Raw genomic sequence first — 22,825 nt, forward strand, 5'->3', positions numbered from 1 at the left:
TCACAGCCCGGCTCGAAGCCGCACAGGCTCTCTCACGGCCCGGCTCGCACCCTCACAGGCTCTCTCACGGCCCGGCTCGCACCCTCACAGGCTCTCTCACGGCCCGGCTCGCACCCTCACAGGCTCTCTCACGGCCCGGCTCGCACCCTCACAAGCTCTCTCACGGCCCGGCTCGCACCCTCACAGGCTCTCTCACGGCCCGGCTCGCACCCTCACAGGCTCTCTCACGGCCCGGCTCGCACCCTCACACTGTATTCGTATAGGAATGTGACACGTTCACGTTCCTCGTCCAGGTGCAGCCGGGTGTCTGCGCTGATCTTATAAGAGACCGGTCAGGAGCCTGGGGGTGTTATATAGCGAATACTGCAAAGAATAGTGGGAGTTTCCATGTGTATAAATGGGATCAGTGAGCAGCAATACTGTGGATAGTTGTGAGGTCTTGTCTGTGTCCATGATAAAGGATCTGCAACAGCCTGAAGGAAATGGCTTAAGCAAAATGTGGATTTTTACTTTTTTTCTTTTGCGGAGGAAAACAACAGCGTAAAATAAACTCCTTGGGATGATTTTTGCATCTATGAATGACTTTCATTTTGGTAAACCCCGTGCTTCACAGTTCTCTCTCTCACATGCTCAGACATCGCTCTAAACCTTTTACCATAAACTTCTATTTAGGAAAAATAAGACCTGAAATCAGGTGAACAGAAAACACCAATGGGGTGTGAAAGGAGGAGAGGAATCCAACCTCCCTCAGACTCCACAGCATTCCCCAAGTGGAGCAAACATTCCATCTCTCCATGCTGACTGTCTCCACTACTGTTCTGCACCAGGCCCAGCCCCACGACATGTAATCTTCACTTACTAGGACCAGATCCCTGCCACACCCAGATTTCAGGCGTTGAGTGTTGTGAATTCTGTGGCAGAGCTCCCTCCTGTGGTCACAAGTGGTACTTCGGCTGATTCTCTCTGTGAGCTTCCGTTGGTGGAGGAAGGTGGTACTGCGGCTTCTGAGTTTCCTTCCTCGGGTGATGTGGTGAGGTCGTTGGGTGCTGCTCTGTTTGACTCCGCCTGGTGCTTTGATCCTGGCCTCCAGTCAATGTTCTAGTATTGGACCTGTTTCCTCCTGGATCGTTCCTGTGGCCTTCTGCTCTGCATAGCTAAGTTCTGCTTTGCTATTTTGTTTGCTGTTTTTTTCTGTCCAGCTTGTCTATTTGTTTTTTTCCTGCTTGCTGGAAGCTCTGGGACGCAGAGGGTGTACCTCCGTGCCGTTAGTTCGGTACGGAGGGTCTTTTTGCCCCCTTTGCGTGGTTTTGTAGGGTTTTGTGTTGACCGCAAAGTTACCTTTCCTATCCTCGCTCTGTTCAGAAAGTCGGGCCTCACTTTGCTAAATCTATTTCATCTCTACGTTTGTCTTTTCATCTTAACTCACAGTCATTATATGTGGGGGCTGCCTTTTCCTTTGGGGTATTTCTCTGAGGCAAGGTAGGCTTATTTTCTATCTTCAGGCTAGCTAGTTTCTCAGGCTGTGCCGAGTTGCATAGGGAGCGTTAGGCGCAATCCACGGCTGCCTCTAGTGTTGTTGGAGAGGATTAGGGATTGCGGTCAGCAGAGTTCCCACGTCTCAGAGCTCGTTCTATGTTTTTGGGTTATTGTCAGGTCACTGTATGTGCTCTGACCTCTATGTCCATTGTGGTACTGAATTACCTTATCATAACAGTACTGGAGGCCCAAAGTACTAATGATTCTCAATAGAGGGAAAAAAGGAGTTCTGAGACCATTTTTTTTTCTCTGCACTGTGTTTTGCCTTTTTTTCCCCTAGACATTTGGGTGGTTCAGGACACAGGTGTAGCGATGGACATTAAAGGTCTGTCTTCATGTGTGGATCAGCTCACGGCAAGAGTACAAAATATTCAAGACTTTGTGGTTCAGAATTCTATGTTAGAACCGAGAATTCCTATTCCTGATTTGTTTTTTGGAGATAGAACTAAATTTCTGAGTTTCAAAAATAATTGTAAACTATTTCTGGCTTTGAAACCTCGCTCCTCTGGTGACCCAGTTCAACAGGTTAGGATCATTATTTCTTTTTTACGTGGCGACCCTCAGGACTGGGCATTTTCTCTTGCGCCAGGAGATCCTGCATTAAGTAATATCGATGAAAACCAGGGATTCAAGCTTGAGGAGGCTAATTTGCATATTCCAGGTGCCTTCTGGGAAAAGCGAAGAGTCTCCCTAAGCTAGAAGATCGTTGGGTACAGCCGGGACCAGCTGCTTGGAAAGAATCACCAAACCGCGCGCCGTACGACGCGCGAATTTTTGCCTGTAGGACATTATTGCAAGAGAGCTTGGCTGAGTAGATTACACAAGAAGGAAAACACACAGCAAGTCAGCAGGATCTAGGAGCAACATGGCAGATGTGACAACCTACATGGCCAGCTGCAGCATGTGCTACATGTTCACAGATCGACCAGAAGAAGAATCCAATTTCAACTGTCAGAAGTGTAGACTAGTGGCCCTTTTAGAAGAAAAGGTGCGGGGTCTGGAAGAAAGAATAGCAACTTTGAAACTCATCAAAGAGAATGAAGACTTTCTAGACAGAACAGAAGCATCTCTACTGGTCACAGAAGGTGAAAAAAGTGTCAGAGAACCTCCAAAAGCAGATGAGTGGAAGCATGTGACCAAAAGAAGCAAGAAGACCATGGAGAAATCACCAACCAACCGATATCAAATCTTTGTAGAGGATGAAGATGGCACACCTAAGGATGAAGCAATACCAGCAAGCAAAAAAGAAAAGGGCACACAGCAACAAGTGACAGCAAAAAGTACAGCCAAGAAGCAACGAAGAGTGGTGGTGGTGGGAGACTCACTACTGAGAGGCACCGAAGCAGCCATCTGCAGACCGGACATAACTGCAAGAGAAGTATGCTGCCTTCCAGGTGCGATGATCAAGGATGTGACCGATAGGATACCAAAGCTCTTCAGCTCCAAGGACGTCCACCCATTTCTTCTGATACATGTTGGCACCAATGACACGGCAAGGAAGGACCTACCGACAATCTGCAAAGACTTTGAAGAGTTGGGGAAGAAAGTAAAGGAACTGGATGCACAGGTAGTTTTTTCTTCTATCCTTCCAGTAGACGGGCATGGCACCAGGAGATGGAACAGGATCCTTGATGCAAACAACTGGCTAAGACGATGGTGCAGACAACAAGGATTCGGATTCCTGGACCACGGTGTGAATTACTTGTACGATGGACTCCTCGCCAGAGACGGACTACACCTCAACAAACCTGGGAAACGCACATTCGCCAGAAGACTCGCTACACTCATCAGGAGGGCGTTAAACTAGAAGAAGAGGGAACGGGAAGAAAAACATTAGACTTGAACAAAGAAGATCCAGGAAAACATACTCAGAAGGGAGGTAAGAACATTTCTAGAACAATCCACAGCGAGGAGATTGGAACAAAACAAAATCCTCTAAACTGCATGCTCGCAAACGCCAGAAGCCTGACAAACAAGATGGAAGAACTAGAAGCAGAAATATCTACAGGTAACTTTGACATAGTGGGAATAACCGAGACATGGTTAGATGAAAGCTATGACTGGGCAGTTAACTTACAGGGTTACAGTCTGTTTAGAAAGGATCGTAAAAATCGGAGAGGAGGAGGGGTTTGTCTCTATGTAAAGTCTTGTCTAAAGTCCACTTTAAGGGAGGATATTAGCGAAGGAAATGAGGATGTCGAGTCCATATGGGTCGAAATTCATGGAGGGAAAAATGATAACAAAATTCTCATTGGGGTCTGTTACAAACCCCCAAATATAACAGAAACCATGGAAAGTCTACTTCTAAAGCAGATAGATGAAGCTGCAACCCATAATGAGGTCCTGGTTATGGGGGACTTTAACTACCCGGATATTAACTGGGAAACAGAAACCTGTGAAACCCATAAAGGCAACAGGTTTCTGCTAATAACCAAGAAAAATTATCTTTCACAATTGGTGCAGAATCCAACCAGAGGAGCAGCACTTTTAGACCTAATACTATCTAATAGACCTGACAGAATAACAAATCTGCAGGTGGTTGGGCATTTAGGAAATAGCGACCACAATATTGTGCAGTTTCACCTGTCTTTCACTAGGGGGACTTGTCAGGGAGTCACAAAAACACTGAATTTTAGGAAGGCAAAGTTTGACCAGCTTAGAGATGCCCTTAATCTGGTAGACTGGGACAATATCCTCAGAAATAAGAATACAGATAATAAATGGGAAATGTTTAAGAACATCCTAAATAGGCAGTGTAAGCGGTTTATACCTTGTGGGAATAAAAGGACTAGAAATAGGAAAAACCCAATGTGGCTAAACAAAGAAGTAAGACAGGCAATTAACAGTAAAAAGAAAGCATTTGCACTACTAAAGCAGGATGGCACCATTGAAGCTCTAAAAAACTATAGGGAGAAAAATACTTTATCTAAAAAACTAATTAAAGCTGCCAAAAAGGAAACAGAGAAGCACATTGCTAAGGAGAGTAAAACTAATCCCAAACTGTTCTTCAACTATATCAATAGTAAAAGAATAAAAACTGAAAATGTAGGCCCCTTAAAAAATAGTGAGGAAAGAATGGTTGTAGATGACGAAGAAAAAGCTAACATATTAAACACCTTCTTCTCCACGGTATTCACGGTGGAAAATGAAATGCTAGGTGAAATCCCACGAAACAATGAAAACCCTATATTAAGGGTCACCAATCTAACCCAAGAAGAGGTGCGAAACCGGCTAAATAAGATTAAAATAGATAAATCTCCGGGTCCGGATGGCATACACCCACGAGTACTAAGAGAACTAAGTAATGTAATAGATAAACCATTATTTCTTATTTTTACGGACTCTATAGCGACGGGGTCTGTTCCGCAGGACTGGCGCATAGCAAATGTGGTGCCAATATTCAAAAAGGGCTCTAAAAGTGAACCTGGAAATTATAGGCCAGTAAGTCTAACCTCTATTGTTGGTAAAATATTTGAAGGGTTTCTGAGGGATGTTATTCTGGATTATCTCAATGAGAATAACTGTTTAACTCCATATCAGCATGGGTTTATGAGAAATCGCTCCTGTCAAACCAATGTAATCAGTTTTTATGAAGAGGTAAGCTATAGACTGGACCACGGTGAGTCATTGGACGTGGTATATCTCGATTTTTCCAAAGCGTTTGATACCGTGCCGCACAAGAGGTTGGTACACAAAATGAGAATGCTTGGTCTGGGGGAAAATGTGTGTAAATGGGTTAGTAACTGGCTTAGTGATAGAAAGCAGAGGGTGGTTATAAATGGTATAGTCTCTAACTGGGTCGCTGTGACCAGTGGGGTACCGCAGGGGTCAGTATTGGGACCTGTTCTCTTCAACATATTCATTAATGATCTGGTAGAAGGTTTACACAGTAAAATATCGATATTTGCAGATGATACAAAACTATGTAAAGCAGTTAATACAAGAGAAGATCGTATTCTGCTACAGATGGATCTGGATAAGTTGGAAACTTGGGCTGAAAGGTGGCAGATGAGGTTTAACAATGATAAATGTAAGGTTATACACATGGGAAGAAGGAATCAATATCACCATTACACACTGAACGGGAAACCACTGGGTAAATCTGACAGGGAGAAGGACTTGGGGATCCTAGTTAATGATAAACTTACCTGGAGCAGCCAGTGCCAGGCAGCAGCTGCCAAGGCAAACAGGATCATGGGGTGCATTAAAAGAGGTCTGGATACACATGATGAGAGCATTATACTGCCTCTGTACAAATCCCTAGTTAGACCGCACATGGAGTACTGTGTCCAGTTTTGGGCACCGGTGCTCAGGAAGGATATAATGGAACTAGAGAGAGTACAAAGGAGGGCAACAAAATTAATAAAGGGGATGGGAGAACTACAATACCCAGATAGATTAGCGAAATTAGGATTATTTAGTCTAGAAAAAAGACGACTGAGGGGCGATCTAATAACCATGTATAAGTATATAAGGGGACAATACAAATATCTCGCTGAGGATCTGTTTATACCAAGGAAGGTGACGGGCACAAGGGGGCATTCTTTGCGTCTGGAGGAGAGAAGGTTTTTCCACCAACATAGAAGAGGATTCTTTACTGTTAGGGCAGTGAGAATCTGGAATTGCTTGCCTGAGGAGGTGGTGATGGCGAACTCAGTCGAGGGGTTCAAGAGAGGCCTGGATGTCTTCCTGGAGCAGAACAATATTGTATCATACAATTAGGTTCTGTAGAAGGACGTAGATCTGGGGATTTATTATGATGGAATATAGGCTGAACTGGATGGATAAATGTCTTTTTTCGGCCTTACTAACTATGTTACTATGATGCGTTTTTCCTGGCGCTCGGATTGCTGTACGATGAACCTAATTCAGTGGATTAGGCAGAGAAAAATTTGCTGGCTCTGTGTCAGGGTCAGGATGAGATAGAGGTATATTGTCAGAAATTTAGAAAGTGGTCCATACTCACTCAATGGAATGAAGGTGCGCTCGCAGCTATTTTCAGAAAAGGTCTCTCTGAAGCCCTTAAGGATGTCATGGTGGGATTTCACATGCCTGCTGGTCTGAATGAGTCTATGTCTTTGGCCATTCAGATCGGTCGACGCTTGCGTGAGCGTAAATCTGTGCACCATTTGGCGGTATTACCTGAGCTTAAACCTGAGCCTATGCAGTGCGATAGGACTTTGACCAGAGTTGAACGGCAAGAACACAGACGTCAGAATGGGCTGTATTTCTACTGTGGTGATTCCACTCATGCTATTTCTGATTGTCCTAAGCGCACTAAGCGGTTCGCTAGGTCTGCCACCATTGGGACGGTATAGTCAAAATTTCTTTTGTCCGTTACCTTGATCTGCTCTTTGTCATCGTATTCTGTCATGGCATTTGTGGATTCAGGCGCTGCCCTGAATTTGATGGACTTGGAGTATGCTAAGCGTTGTGGCTTTTTCTTAGAGCCCTTGCAGTGTCCTATTCCATTGAGAGGAATTGATGCTACGCCTTTGGCCAAGAATAAGCCTCAATACTGGACCCAGCTGACCATGTGCATGGCTCCTGCACATCAGGAGGTTATTCGCTTTCTGGTGTTGCATAATCTGCATGATGTGGTCGTGTTGGGGTTGCCATGGCTACAAGTCCATAATCCGGTATTGGATTGGAAATCCATGCCTGTGTCCAGCTGGGGTTGTCAGGGGGTACATGGTGATGTCCCATTTCTGACTATTTCGTCATCCACCCCTTCTGAGGTTCCAGAGTTCTTGTCTGATTACCAGGATGTATTTGATGAGCCCAAGTCCGATACCCTACCTCCGCATAGGGATTGTGATTGTGCTATCGATTTGATTCCTGGTAGTAAATTCCCAAAAGGTCGACTGTTTAATTTATCTGTGCCTGAGCACGCCGCTATGCGGAGTTATGTGAAGGAATCCCTGGAGAAGGGGCATATTCGCCCGTCATCGTCACCATTAGGAGCAGGGTTCTTTTTTTGTAGCCAAGAAGGATGGTTCACTGAGACCTTGTATAGATTACCGCCTTCTAAATAAGATCACGGTTAAATTTCAGTACCCCTTGGCGTTGTTATCTGATTTGTTTGCTCGGATTAAGGGGGCTAGTTGGTTCACCAAGATAGATCTTCGTGGTGCGTATAATCTTGTGCGTATTAAGCGAGGCGATGAATGGAAAACTGCATTTAATACGCCCGAGGGCCATTTTGAGTATCTTGTAATGCCATTCGGACTTGCCAATGCTCCATCAGTGTTTCAGTCCTTTATGCATGACATCTTCCGAGAGTACCTGGATAAATTCCTGATTGTATACTTGGATGATATTTTGGTCTTCTCGGATGATTGGGAGTCTCATGTGAAGCAGGTCAGAATGGTGTTTCAGGTCCTTTCGTGCTAATTCTTTGTTTGTGAAGGGATCTAAGTGTCTCTTTGGTGTTCAGAAGGTTTCATTTTTGGGGTTCATCTTTTCCCCTTCTACTGTCGAGATGGACCCTGTTAAGGTCCAAGCCATCCATGATTGGACTCAGCCGACATCTTTGAAAAGTCTGCAAAAGTTCCTGGGCTTTGCTAATTTTTATCGTCGCTTCATCTGCAATTTTTCTAGTATTGCTAAACCATTGACCGATTTGACCAAGAAGGGTGCTGATGTGGTCAATTGGTCTTCTGCTGTGGTGGAAGCTTTTCAAGAGTTGAAGCGTCGTTTTTCTTCTGCCCCTGTGTTGTGTCAACCAGATGTTTCGCTTCCGTTCCAGGTCGAGGTTGATGCTTCTGAGATTGGAGCAGGGGCTGTTTTGTCGCAGAGAAGTTCTGATTGCTCGATGATGAAACCATGCGCCTTCTTTTCCAGGAAGTTTTCGCCTGCTGAGCGAAATTATGATGTGGGCAATCGAGAGTTGCTGGCCATGAAGTGGGCATTCGAGGAGTGGCGTCATTGGCTTGAAGGAGCTAAGCATCGCGTGGTGGTCTTGACTGATCATAAGAACTTGACTTATCTCGAGTCTGCCAAGCGGTTGAATCCTAGACAGGCTCGTTAGTCGCTGTTTTTTGCCCGTTTTGACTTTGTGATTTCGTACCTTCCGGGCTCTAAAAATGTGAAGGCGGATGCTCTGTCTAGGAGTTTTGTGCCCGACTCTCCGGGTTTATCTGAGCCGGCGGGTATCCTCAAAGAGGGAGTAATTGTGAACCTAATTCAGTGGATTAGGCAGAGAAAAATTTGCTGGCTCTGTGTCAGGGTCAGGATGAGATAGAGGTATATTGTCAGAAATTTAGAAAGTGGTCCATACTCACTCAATGGAATGAAGGTGCGCTCGCAGCTATTTTCAGAAAAGGTCTCTCTGAAGCCCTTAAGGATGTCATGGTGGGATTTCACATGCCTGCTGGTCTGAATGAGTCTATGTCTTTGGCCATTCAGATCGGTCGACGCTTGCGTGAGCGTAAATCTGTGCACCATTTGGCGGTATTACCTGAGCTTAAACCTGAGCCTATGCAGTGCGATAGGACTTTGACCAGAGTTGAACGGCAAGAACACAGACGTCAGAATGGGCTGTATTTCTACTGTGGTGATTCCACTCATGCTATTTCTGATTGTCCTAAGCGCACTAAGCGGTTCGCTAGGTCTGCCACCATTGGGACGGTATAGTCAAAATTTCTTTTGTCCGTTACCTTGATCTGCTCTTTGTCATCGTATTCTGTCATGGCATTTGTGGATTCAGGCGCTGCCCTGAATTTGATGGACTTGGAGTATGCTAAGCGTTGTGGCTTTTTCTTAGAGCCCTTGCAGTGTCCTATTCCATTGAGAGGAATTGATGCTACGCCTTTGGCCAAGAATAAGCCTCAATACTGGACCCAGCTGACCATGTGCATGGCTCCTGCACATCAGGAGGTTATTCGCTTTCTGGTGTTGCATAATCTGCATGATGTGGTCGTGTTGGGGTTGCCATGGCTACAAGTCCATAATCCGGTATTGGATTGGAAATCCATGCCTGTGTCCAGCTGGGGTTGTCAGGGGGTACATGGTGATGTCCCATTTCTGACTATTTCGTCATCCACCCCTTCTGAGGTTCCAGAGTTCTTGTCTGATTACCAGGATGTATTTGATGAGCCCAAGTCCGATACCCTACCTCCGCATAGGGATTGTGATTGTGCTATCGATTTGATTCCTGGTAGTAAATTCCCAAAAGGTCGACTGTTTAATTTATCTGTGCCTGAGCACGCCGCTATGCGGAGTTATGTGAAGGAATCCCTGGAGAAGGGGCATATTCGCCCGTCATCGTCACCATTAGGAGCAGGGTTCTTTTTTTGTAGCCAAGAAGGATGGTTCACTGAGACCTTGTATAGATTACCGCCTTCTAAATAAGATCACGGTTAAATTTCAGTACCCCTTGGCGTTGTTATCTGATTTGTTTGCTCGGATTAAGGGGGCTAGTTGGTTCACCAAGATAGATCTTCGTGGTGCGTATAATCTTGTGCGTATTAAGCGAGGCGATGAATGGAAAACTGCATTTAATACGCCCGAGGGCCATTTTGAGTATCTTGTAATGCCATTCGGACTTGCCAATGCTCCATCAGTGTTTCAGTCCTTTATGCATGACATCTTCCGAGAGTACCTGGATAAATTCCTGATTGTATACTTGGATGATATTTTGGTCTTCTCGGATGATTGGGAGTCTCATGTGAAGCAGGTCAGAATGGTGTTTCAGGTCCTTTCGTGCTAATTCTTTGTTTGTGAAGGGATCTAAGTGTCTCTTTGGTGTTCAGAAGGTTTCATTTTTGGGGTTCATCTTTTCCCCTTCTACTGTCGAGATGGACCCTGTTAAGGTCCAAGCCATCCATGATTGGACTCAGCCGACATCTTTGAAAAGTCTGCAAAAGTTCCTGGGCTTTGCTAATTTTTATCGTCGCTTCATCTGCAATTTTTCTAGTATTGCTAAACCATTGACCGATTTGACCAAGAAGGGTGCTGATGTGGTCAATTGGTCTTCTGCTGTGGTGGAAGCTTTTCAAGAGTTGAAGCGTCGTTTTTCTTCTGCCCCTGTGTTGTGTCAACCAGATGTTTCGCTTCCGTTCCAGGTCGAGGTTGATGCTTCTGAGATTGGAGCAGGGGCTGTTTTGTCGCAGAGAAGTTCTGATTGCTCGATGATGAAACCATGCGCCTTCTTTTCCAGGAAGTTTTCGCCTGCTGAGCGAAATTATGATGTGGGCAATCGAGAGTTGCTGGCCATGAAGTGGGCATTCGAGGAGTGGCGTCATTGGCTTGAAGGAGCTAAGCATCGCGTGGTGGTCTTGACTGATCATAAGAACTTGACTTATCTCGAGTCTGCCAAGCGGTTGAATCCTAGACAGGCTCGTTAGTCGCTGTTTTTTGCCCGTTTTGACTTTGTGATTTCGTACCTTCCGGGCTCTAAAAATGTGAAGGCGGATGCTCTGTCTAGGAGTTTTGTGCCCGACTCTCCGGGTTTATCTGAGCCGGCGGGTATCCTCAAAGAGGGAGTAATTGTGTGTCATCTCCCCTGATTTGCGGCGGGTGCTGCAAAAATTTCAGGCTAATAAACCTGATCGTTGCCCAGCGGAGAAACTGTTTGTCCCTGATAGGTGGACGAATAAAGTTATCTCTGAGGTTCATTGTTCGGTGTTGGCTGGTCATCCTGGAATCTTTGGTACCAGAGAGTTAGTGGCTAGATCCTTTTGGTGGCCATCTCTGTCGTGGGATGTGCGTACTTTTGTGCAGTCCTGTGGGATTTGTGCTCGGGCTAAGCCCTGCTGTTCTCGTGCCAGTGGGTTGCTTTTGCCCTTGCTGGTCCCGAAGAGGCCTTGGACACATATCTCTATGGATTTTATTTCAGATCTTCCCGTCTCTCAAAAGATGTCAGTCATTTGGGTGGTCTGTGATCGCTTCTCTAAGATAGTCCATTTGGTACCCTTGTCTAAATTACCTTCCTCCTCTGATTTGGTGCCATTGTTCTTCCAGCATGTGGTTCGTTTACATGGCATTCCAGAGGATATCGTTTCTGACAGAGGTTCCCAGTTTGTTTCGAGGTTTTGGCGAGCCTTTTGTGGTAGGATGGGCATTGACTTGTCTTTTTCCTCGGCTTTCCATCCTCAGACTAATGGCCAGACCGAACGAACCAATCAGACCTTGGAAACATATCTGAGATGCTTTGTTTCTGCTGATCAGGATGACTGGGTGTCCTTTTTGCCTTTGGCTGAGTTCGCCCTTAATAATCGGGCCAGCTCGGCTACCTTGGTTTCGCCGTTTTTCTGCAACTCTGGGTTCCATCCTCGTTTCTCTTCAGGGCAGGTTGAGTCTTCGGACTGTCCTGGTGTGGATACTGTGGTGGACAGGTTGCAGCAGATTTGGACTCATGTAGTGGACAATTTGACCTTGTCCCAGAAGGCTCAACGTTTCGCTAATCGCAGACGCTGTGTGGGTCCCCGACTTCGTGTTGGGGATTTGGTTTGGTTATCTTCTCGTCATATTCCTATGAAGGTTTCCTCTCCTAAGTTTAAACCTCGTTTCATTGGTCCGTATAGGATTTCTGAGGTTCTTAATCCTGTGTCTTTTCGTCTGACCCTTCCAGATTCTTTTTCCATACATAACGTATTCCATAGGTCATTGTTGCGGAGATACGTGGCACCTATGGTTCCATCTGTTGATCCTCCTGCCCCGGTTTTGGTGGAGGGGGGAGTTGGAGTATATTGTGGAGAAGATTTTGGATTCTCGTGTTTCGAGACGGAAACTCCAGTATCTGGTTAAGTGGAAGGGTTATGCTCATGAAGATAATTCCTGGGTCTTTGCCTCTGATGTCCATGCTCCCGATCTTGTTCGTGCCTTTCATATGGCTCATCCTGGTCGTCCTGGGGGCTCTGGTGAGGGTTCGGTGACCCCTCCTCAAGGGGGGGTACTGTTGTGAATTCTGTGGCAGAGCTCCCTCCTGTGGTCACAAGTGGTACTTCGGCTGATTCTCTCTGTGAGCTTCCGTTGGTGGAGGAAGGTGGTACTGCGGCTTCTGAGTTTCCTTCCTCGGGTGATGTGGTGAGGTCGTTGGGTGCTGCTCTATTTAACTCCACCTGGTGCTTTGATCCTGGCCTCCAGTCAATGTTCTAGTATTGGACCTGTTTCCTCCTGGATCGTTCCTGTGGCCTTCTGCTCTGCATAGCTAAGTTCTGCTTTGCTATTTTGTTTGCTGTTTTTTTCTGTCCAGCTTGTCTATTTGTTTTTTCCTGCTTGCTGGAAGCTCTGGGACGCAGAGGGTGTACCTCCGTGCCGTTAGTTCGGTACGGAGGGTCTTTTTGCCCCCTTTGCGTGGTTTTTGTAGGGTTTTGTGTTGACCGCAAAGTTATCTTTCCTATCCTCGCTCTGTTCAGAAAGTCGGGCCTCACTTTGCTAAATCTATTTCATCTCTACGTTTTGTCTTTTCATCTTAACTCACATTCATTATATGTGGGGGCTGCCTTTTCCTTTGGGGTATTTCTCTGAGGCAAGGTAGGCTTATTTTCTATCTTCAGGCTAGCTAGTTTCTCAGGCCGTGCCGAGTTGCATAGGGAGCGTTAGGCGCAATCCACGGCTGCCTTTAGTGTGGTTGGAGAGGATTAGGGATTGCGGTCAGCAGAGTTCCCACGTCTCAGAGCTCGTTCTATGTTTTTGGGTTATTGTCAGGTCACTGTATGTGCTCTGACCTCTATGTCCATTGTGGTACTGAATTACCTTATCATAACAGTTGAGCCGTCATTGGTCAATACATAATCTTCACTTACTAGGATCAGATCCCTGCCACACCCAGATTTCAGGCGTTGAGCCGTCATTGGTCAATACATAATCTTCACTTACTAGGATCAGTTCCCTGCCACGACCAGATTTCAGGCGTTGAGCCGTCATTGGTAGATGAATCTGTGGCCTCTGAATTCTTGCAATTACATTTTTAATATGATATACATGTCAGACTTAACCAATAATCAGGATGGCGGTGTGATGGGAGTAATGTGGAGTCCATAGGTCATAGTGCATTGTCAAAATGTATTTACATGGAAGGATTACACACAGATATATACACAAATTCTGTAAGTAAAGACTTATTTCTTGCTGGGTGGAGACAGCGTAGAGCGAGACTGGATGGTCTGATGAACAAGATGCTCCCAGTCTGCATCTGAAAGCTTCTGAGCCCAAACAGGTACTGAAAGAGATGGAAGCTTCACCGTGGCCATCGTCCTCTTCACCAGCTCCACGTGATCTGCAAACAGTATCAGTCACAATTAACGGAGAACAGGAAATTAAAATCATCCCTTCCTTCCCTCAACCCAAACACCTTATAAACCACCAAAGTGTGAGGGTGAAAACCATATCTGAGCAAATATTGTACAGCACGGACCCTCAGGAATCTTACAGCTATAACATCCTAATACTGACTGTCATAGAAACAAAATAAAAACCATCGAACAACTCCAGCAGGAGAAGGAGCGGACAATCCAAACTGCTTTTGGTAGTAGGACAAGAGCTTACAATTAAAACTCTGAAATAGACCTCACTGGACATTTGGAAAGTGAGGAGATTATGAGTAGCTGGGAAGTGAGAAAAACTCATTAAAATATTTAGTGAAGCTAGGACCCCCTGGTGTGGACAGGTAAATAAAACTGGTATACTTGCTGGGAATAGACATGAAGTCTGGGATCTGTCTATTAAAAGGCGAACAAATACCCTTCACAGAACCAGCTTGTTCAGTTCAAAAGAATGCTTCATACACTTGGGCACCGGTTGAAAGTTATCAATATTGGGTTTTGTGTAGATCCAATATTGATGGGATATAAATTTTCAACTTCAGGACTGATAGGGGAAGAATATGCATATTTGTTCATAACAGTGAGACATGCCAATCAGCCCAAAATCAATAGTGGTGTCACGGGGTTACCGCAACGGAGCAGAGCCAGAAGACCGCAGCATCTGGTGGCTCTTCCTACTCCACCACTGAGAAGAAACACATCTCCCTGTATTAAACGTGTTTATTTCTTTCAGCAGGACAGGGGTTAATCGGCCATGTTGGAAACTCCTGCATTCAGCTGTGCTCGGTTAGCCACTCCTTTCCCCTATAAAATCTGGGCTCGATTACCAAGTCCTTGCCTGAGTTAGCTCTTGCTGCAAGACATAGGAGTGGGAGAAGATGGTTTTATGAAGGAGTGCTGGAGGAATTTATTAGCGACTGCTGCCTGTTTTGAATTCTTGGAAATTCCTTATCCTTTCTTGTTTTGCTTTCTTCCCCCTTTCTACGCACCTTGGTGAATACCTCTGTTATATGTGAGTGTATATTTGGTGTGTGGAGTTTTCACTTTACCCTTGTCTGTGTTACCCTGTCAGGTTGGTGTACAGCTGTGCACAGTAATTCCATCTCTTCCCAGGGTGGGGGAAGGGCTGATCTATGAGATAGGGCAGGGGCCCCAGCGTCTTTGCCATCTGAAGTATCCCGGGGAACAGGGGGAGCTAGTGTTAAGGTAGCTTCACACATAACGATATTGTTAACGATATCGTTGCTTTTTGTGACGTAGCAACGATATCGTTAATGAAATCGTTATGTGTGACAGCGACCAACGATCAGGCCCCTGCTGGGAGATCGTTGGTCGCTGAATAAGGTCCAGAACTTTATTTCATCGCTGGATCTCCTGCTGACATCGCTGGATCGGCGTGTGTGACACCGATCCAGCGATGTCTTCACTGGTAACCAGGGTAAACATCGGGTTACTAAGCGCAGGGCCACGCTTAGTAACCCGATGTTTACCCTGGTTACCATCCTAAAAGTAAAAAAAACAAACACTACATACTTACCTACAGCCGTCTGTCCTCCAGCGCTGTGCTCTGCACTCCTCCTGTACTTGTTGTGAGCGTCGGTCAGCCGGAAAGCAGAGCGGTGACGTCACCACTCTGCTTCCCGGCCGCTGTGCTCACACAGTCAGTACAGGAGGAGAGCAGAGCGCAGCGCTGGAGGACAGACGGCTGTAGGTAAGTATGTAGTGTTTGTTTTTTTTACTTTTAGGATGGTAACCAAGGTAAACATCGGGTTACTAAGCGCGGCTCTGCGCTTAGTTACCCGATGTTTACCCTGGTTACCGGCATCGTTGGTCGCTGGAGAGCTGTCTGTGTGACAGCTCTCCAGCGACCAAACAGCGACGCTGCAGCGATCCGGATCGTTGTCGGTATCGCTGCAGCGTCGCTTAATGTGAAGGGGCCTTTAGGGCCAGGAAAGGTGTCCCTGCTCCCAGGTCACTCGCCAGTCAAATAGTGACAAGTGGCCAGATAGCTGACAATAGCCATGCTTCCTATCTATGAACAGATAAAATCGTGATAGGACTAATCTCTCCAGCGCACACAGCCCCTAGAGCGAAGGTCCACAGCCCTCCTGCATGACCCATGAGTGTATCTGGTGTATTTCCACAGCTGACTGTCAGGGGTCCACAGTTCCTCCCCCTTTTTCTGTTCTCATTTTAGAGCCAGTGTCTGTCCAGGCTACAGTATCTCCCCTATACAGCCTGAGAAGGTTACGAGGGGTCTGTACCTTCAGCATTGCTCAAGTGGGAAGTCACCTGGCACCACACTGATAAATACCTGCATCCATGGGAATAGAGTTCTGTGCGGCTGGGCCATCGTCCTCATCATCACTGTCCACAGGGGGGTCTGGTAGGTGCAGACGCATGGCCTAAAAGAGAGCACATCACTTTCACTGGAGCATTCAGCATGGGGGGACCCAGAGTTACACTGTCGTTCCGCGGAAAGCACTCCTGCTCGTAACAGTGCACACAGACACAACAACAACGGGCCAGCAGCCATATTGTGCTAGCTGCACGCCGCCCCTTTAATGTTGTACAATTCAACAAACCAGCAGCACCTGAGTGAGACACAAAGTGACAGGAGTGACTAGCATCAACAGTCATGAGAAATCGTAAAAAGCAAAAATAATCACCGCGCTGCTCTATATGCATGTGATAACATCAGTGATAGAACTTCTGTGAATATATGGGATATATATAATGAGAGGAACTTAGCGTTGAGCCAAAAATCCGGATTTAATGCAGGGTGCTTCGTCAGGGCTACCCTGACGAAGAGGGCTGGCGTCACCCGAAACGTGTTGGTTAATTGTCCCTCTTGCGCACCTGTCCTTCTGTAATCGGTGACATCACCCCAAAACAACCTAGCGGTCGCCCTCTGCAGGACAGCGGCCATCTCCCCGGACCCGAGGTACATCACACACTTCTCTACACCAGCGTTTAAATCAGTGAGTACCATTAATCCTCAGTCCCTATTAGCTATATACCCACCGTTATAAATCACTATTTCTCCAACTTACTGCTACAGTCTAATGCTCAATAGATCTACATCTATACGAAAGGTACAGTCACACCAGTGAGCATAGTGACCACGGAGTCAGCCTCGAGCGAATAACGATCCTGCTCCATTAAGGGAAATCATCAATCGGAAACTACATCTCCTACCACTACCATCACGAGTAGTGCAGTCTATACACGGACAATCCACGGACTACACCATCAACTATATATCGATACGCATCATCAACTTGTTCCACCATCTATTGTCACCCCAGTAAGTATAATTATAGCATAGCGATCATCATATGTCATCGCTCTGAACCTGCGGCATCACCAAGTCCTGTCAGTGAAATTCTCCTCTATATAGTGGAGGACACATTAACCCTCGGGACTATGAGCACCCTGCACCAAATCTGGATTTCTGGCTCAACAGTACGTGTCTCTCCGTATATAGATCCCATATATTCACACACTCACTTTTCTATCACTGACGTTATCACATGCATATACAGCAGCGCGGTGAGTAGTTTTGCATTTTAGTAGTTCTTGGATTTTAGCAGGTATACACAGATATATATACGGATTATATATATATATATATATATATATATATATATATACACATATACACACATATATGGTATGTATATATCACCAGCAGCAGCTCCTCTCTATATAGATCCTAACCACGTGGAGCGCCAGTGTTTATCCATACTAGTCATGAGAAAGGTTTCTGGTTTTAAGGACAGGCACCTTTAACTCTGGCATGATTACCGGACCCTTGGTCTACATGGGGTCTCGTATCAGACTGATCTATAAATTGCTTTGGAGCAGCAATTATCCTAATGGGATATCTATCTGGGGATCTACGATGCCTTTATGGGTAAATGATGAGCATTTAAAATTCTTCTCTCTAATGACTCTATTACAATTTCACCACCGCTCCCTCGAGGGTCACAGGTAGTGCTGTATTCCCCTTTCTCCCCCTGTAATCTGCAGCTCAATGTGCTGCTACTAATAGTGATGTCAGCGCAGCCGTCCATCAGGACATTGTAGAGCTCTTCATGCTTCCCTCTGCCGACAAGCTTTTTGGAGATAGAAATGTCATTTTCCGGCAGGACTTGGCCCCCGTCCACACTGCAAAAAGCACCAGTGACAATCAAATTCAATCCAGAAAAATGTTGCAACGCTTTTTCTCAGTTTTACAGATCACAGGAATGTTCACAGACCACGTAACACTGTGTCTGACAAATGGATATCTTCGACATTTTTAAAAGCTTTTTAGCAGTTTTAGAGAACACAGAAATATACTCCATGCTATGGAATAATGTATGGCTGAGAAGTGTAGCCCAGGAAAATGTTTCAACGATTTTTGGGTGTGTTATTTAACAAACAAAAGGACTTCAAAGCCCAAAATACACTCCATGGTGCTGTCAGGAGGGACGTCCTGGAAAATGCAGCTATATATTTGGCAATGGACTGCAGAGCCCTAATTCCTGTCTACAGAGTGTACTCAGCCACTCTCCCCACTCCTGCGACTCTCTCCCTGGGCTATATGCAGATTATATGTGATACAGACGATTAGCCCTTAGCAGTGCGGTCAGTATGACGGCTCAACTTCAGCTCCAGTATCATCACTACAGACCTCTGATCCATTATACTGTGCACACACAGACCTGGACAAGCACTCTCTCCTCCAATATGGACTGTCACAGAGCTGTGCATCAGGGTGCCGAGCCGGGCGCCGCCTGTCCTTTTATATCCCCTGATGATGTCACATAGCCAGCCAATCACAGTAACGCCACAACCAAGATGGCTACGGCACTACAGTAACTCACAGGCAATGCCCGCATGCTTATTGGCTACATAACAGGCGCCAAAGATGCGGAGCGTGGCTTCAAGTTTTACATAGAGCACCGCGACACCCCAGGGACGGCCCAGCACCGCGACACCCCAGGGAAGGCCCAGCACCGCGACACCCCAGGGACGGCCCAGCACCGCGACACCCCAGGGACGGCCCAGCACCGCGACACCCCAGGGACGGCCCAGCACCGCGACACCCCAGGGACGGCCCAGCACCGCGACACCCCGGGGACGGCCCAGCACCGCGACACCCCGGGGACGGCCCAGCACCGCGACACCCCAGGGACGGCCCAGCACCGCGACACCCCAGGGATGGCCCAGCACCGCGACACCCCAGGGACGGCCCAGCACCGCGACACCCCAGGGACGGCCCAGCACATTCGCTCCTTCCTACCTGTAATCTCTCCTGCAGGTCAGTTTCGGTCTGCGCTCCATCTTCTGGATCTTGGTTCAGTGGTTGATACTGGTATCCACTTTGTAGCTCTTCATCTTCCTCTTCCTCCCCACCACTCCACTCTATTGGGGGATCCTGCGGTTCCCCGAGATCCTCACTCTGGTTTGGCAAGATTCTCTCTGGACCCATTCTCTGCAAAAATACAAGTCATGTAAGTGAATAAGGAAAACACATAAGACAAGTAGCAAAACCCGAGCAGAGAAAGAAGCCAAAGAACGGGGGAGGTCTATAGGGGACACAGACATCACCATAGCCGGGGGAGCTCTAGAGGGGCGCACAGACACCACCATAGCCGGGGGAGGTCTATAGGGGAACACAGACACCACCATAGCCGGGGGAGGTCTATAGGGGAACACAGACACCACCATAGTCGGGGGAGGTCTATAGGGGACACAGACATCACCATAGCCGGGGGAGGTCTATAGGGGACACAGACATCACCATAGCCGGGGGAGCTCTATAGGGGGACACAGACCCCACCATAGCCGGGGGAGGTCTATAGGGGACACACACACACCGCCATTGCCGGGGGAGGTCTATAGGGGACACACACCGCCATAGCCGGGGGAGGTCTATAGGGGAACACAGACACCACCATAGCCGGGGGAGGTCTATAGGGGAACACAGACATCACCATAGCCGGGGGAGGTCTATAGGGGAACACAGACATCACCATAGCCGGGGGAGGTCTATAGGGGACACACACCGCCATAGCCGGGGGAGGTCTATAGGGGAACACAGACACCACCATAGCCGGGGGAGGTCTATAGGGGAACACAGACATCACCATAGCCGGGGGAGGTCTATAGGGGACACACACCGCCATAGCCGGGGGAGGTCTATAGGGGACACAGACATCACCATAGCCGGGGGAGCTCTATAGGGGGACACACCCCACCATAGCCGGGGGAGGTCTATAGGGGACACACACACCGCCATAGCCGGGGGAGGTCTATAGGGGATACACACACCGCCATAGCCGGGGGAGGTCTATAGGGGATACACACACCGCCATAGCCGGGGGAGGTCTATATTGGACACAGACACCACCATAGCCGGGGCGGTCTATAGGGGACACACACACCGCCATAGCCGGGGGAGGTCTATAGGGGAACACAGACACCACCATAGCCGGGGGAGGTCTATATGGGACACAGACACCACCATAGCCGGGGCGGTCTATATGGGACACAGACACCACCATAGCCGGGGCGGTCTATAGGGGACACACACACCGCCATAGCCGGGGGAGGTCTATAAGGGACACACACACCGCCATAGCCGGGGGAGGTCTATAGGGGAACACAGACACCACCATAGCCGGGGGAGGTCTATAGGGGAACACAGACATCACCATAGCCGGGGGAGGTCTATAGGGGGACACACCCCACCATAGCCGGGGGAGGTCTATAGGGGACACACACCGCCATAGCTGGGGGAGGTCTATAGGGGAACACAGACACCACCATAGCCGGGGGAGGTCTATAGGGGGACACAGACACCACCATAGCCGGGGGAGGTCTATATGGGACACAGACACCACCATAGCCGGGGGAGGTCTATAGCGGACACACACACACACACACACACACACACCGCCATAGCCGGGGGAGGTCTATAGGGGACACACACACCACCATAGCCGGGGGAGGTCTATAGGCGAACACAGACACTACCATAGCCGGGGGAGCTCTATAGGGGGACACAGACACCACCATAGCTGTGGGAGATCTATAGGGGGGACACACACACCGCCATAGCCGGGGGAGGTCTATAGGGGACACACACCGCCATAGCCGGGGGAGGTCTATAGGGGAACACAGACACTACCATAGCCGGGGAGGTCTATAGGGGACACAGACATCACCATAGCCGGGGAGCTCTATAAGGGGACACAGACACCACCATAGCCGTGGGAGATCTATAGGGACACACACACATCACCATAGCCGGGGGAGGTCTATAGGGGGCACAGACACCACCATAGCCGGGAGAGGTCTATAGGGGGACACAGACACCACCATAGCCGGGGGAGGTCTATAGGGGGCACAGACACCACCATAGCCGGGGGAGGTCTATAGGGGAACACAGACACCACCATAGCCGGGGGAGGTCTATAGGGGAACACAGACACCACCATAGCCGGGGGAGGTCTATGGGGGGGCACAGACACCACCATAGGCGGGGGAGGTCTATAGGGGGGCACAGACACCACCATAGCCGGGGGAGGTCTATAGGGGGCACAGACACCACCATAGCCGGGGGAGGTCTATAGGGGGACAGACACCACCATAGCCGGGGAGGTCTATAGGGGGCACACATCACCATAGCCGGGGGAGGTCTATAGGGGGACAGACATCACCATAGCCGGGGGAGGTCTATAGGGGGCACAGACATCACCATAGCCGGGGGAGGTCTATAGGGGGCACAGACACCACCATAGCCGGGGGAGGTCTATAGGGGGACAGACATCACCATAGCCGGGGGAGGTCTATAGGGGACACAGACCTCACCATAGCCGGGGGAGGTCTATAGGGGACACAGACATCACCATAGCCGGGGGAGGTCTATAGGGGGAGCACAGACACCACCATAGCCGGGGGAGGTCTATAGGGGGACAGACATCACCATAGCCGGGGGAGGTCTATAGGGGGCACAGACATCACCATAGCCGGGGGAGGTCTATAGGGGACACAGACATCACCATAGCCGGGGGAGGTCTATAGGGGAACACAGACACCACCATAGCCGGGGAGGTCTATAGGGGGCACACATCACCATAGCCGGGGGAGGTCTATAGGGGGCACAGACATCACCATAGCCGGGGGAGGTCTATAGGGGGCACAGACATCACCATAGCCGGGGGAGGTCTATAGGGGACACAGACATCACCATAGCCGGGGGAGGTCTATAGGGGGAGCACAGACACCACCATAGCCGGGGGATGTCTATAGGGGGAGCACAGACATCACCATAGCCGGGGGAGGTCTATAGGGGGACAGACATCACCATAGCCGGGGGAGGTCTATAGGGGACACAGACACCACCATAGCCGGGGGAGGTCTATAGGGGGAGCACAGGCACCACCATAGCCGGGGGAGGTCTATAGGGGGGCACAGACACCACCATAGCCGGGGGAGGTCTATAGGGGACACACACACCGCCATAGCCGGGGGAGGTCTATAGGGGACACACACACCGCCATAGCCGGGGGAGGTCTATAGGGGACACACACACCGCCATAGCCGGGGGAGGTCTATAGGGGAACACAGACACCACCATAGCCGGGGGAGGTCTATAGGGGGCACAGACACCACCATAGCCGGGGGAGGTCTATAGGGGGAGCACAGACACCACCATAGCCGGGGGAGGTCTATAGGGGGACAGAGATACAAGTAACACTGAGGTTGGACTACCTGCGTTGTGGGAAAGCACCAGACTCCACAAAAGCAGATGCTTCTTTCACTTCCGGCAGAGAGTGGCAGCACAAAACATTTACTTCCGGCAGAGTGTGTCTTTCTATCAGGATTACTTCCGGCAGAGTGTGTCTCTTCAGTATGGTCACTTCCGGCAGAGTGTGTCTCTTCAGCATGGTCACTTCCGGCAGAGTGTGTCTTTCTATCGGGGTCACTTCCGGCAGAGTATGTCTTTCTATCAGGATTACTTCCGG

General features: G+C 48.4%; 1 protein-coding gene across 1 annotated transcript; it reads right to left on the reverse strand.

The window, feature by feature from the left end:
- Positions 1-13,525: 13,525 nt before the first annotated feature.
- On the reverse strand, positions 13,526-22,704 carry MEA1 (male-enhanced antigen 1). The gene is made up of 4 exons (XM_069768202.1): positions 22,572-22,704; positions 19,096-19,287; positions 16,120-16,210; positions 13,526-13,759 (listed from the first exon to the last, which is right to left on the reverse strand). Exons 2-4 carry the CDS (start codon positions 19,282-19,284, stop codon positions 13,602-13,604), a joined length of 438 nt encoding a protein of 145 aa, XP_069624303.1. The 5' UTR covers positions 19,285-19,287; positions 22,572-22,704; the 3' UTR covers positions 13,526-13,601.
- Positions 22,705-22,825: the final 121 nt, after the last annotated feature.

The sequence above is a fragment of the Ranitomeya imitator genome, chromosome 5, assembly GCF_032444005.1.
Source record: "Ranitomeya imitator isolate aRanImi1 chromosome 5, aRanImi1.pri, whole genome shotgun sequence".
NCBI classification, from domain to species: Eukaryota; Metazoa; Chordata; class Amphibia; order Anura; family Dendrobatidae; genus Ranitomeya; species Ranitomeya imitator.

Bases quoted from the DNA above. Each gene is read 5' to 3' on its own strand.
- MEA1 (XM_069768202.1), bottom strand. From the start codon at position 19,284: ATGGGTCCAGAGAGAATCTTGCCAAACCAGAGTGAGGATCTCGGGGAA. The intron at 16,211-19,095 runs GTAGGAAGGAGC...GCTCTCTTTTAG, and splicing joins ACCTGCAGGAGAGATTACAG to GCCATGCGTCTGCACCTACC. The intron at 13,760-16,119 runs GTATTTATCAGT...TACTGTTTGCAG, and splicing joins CTCTATTCCCATGGATGCAG to ATCACGTGGAGCTGGTGAAG.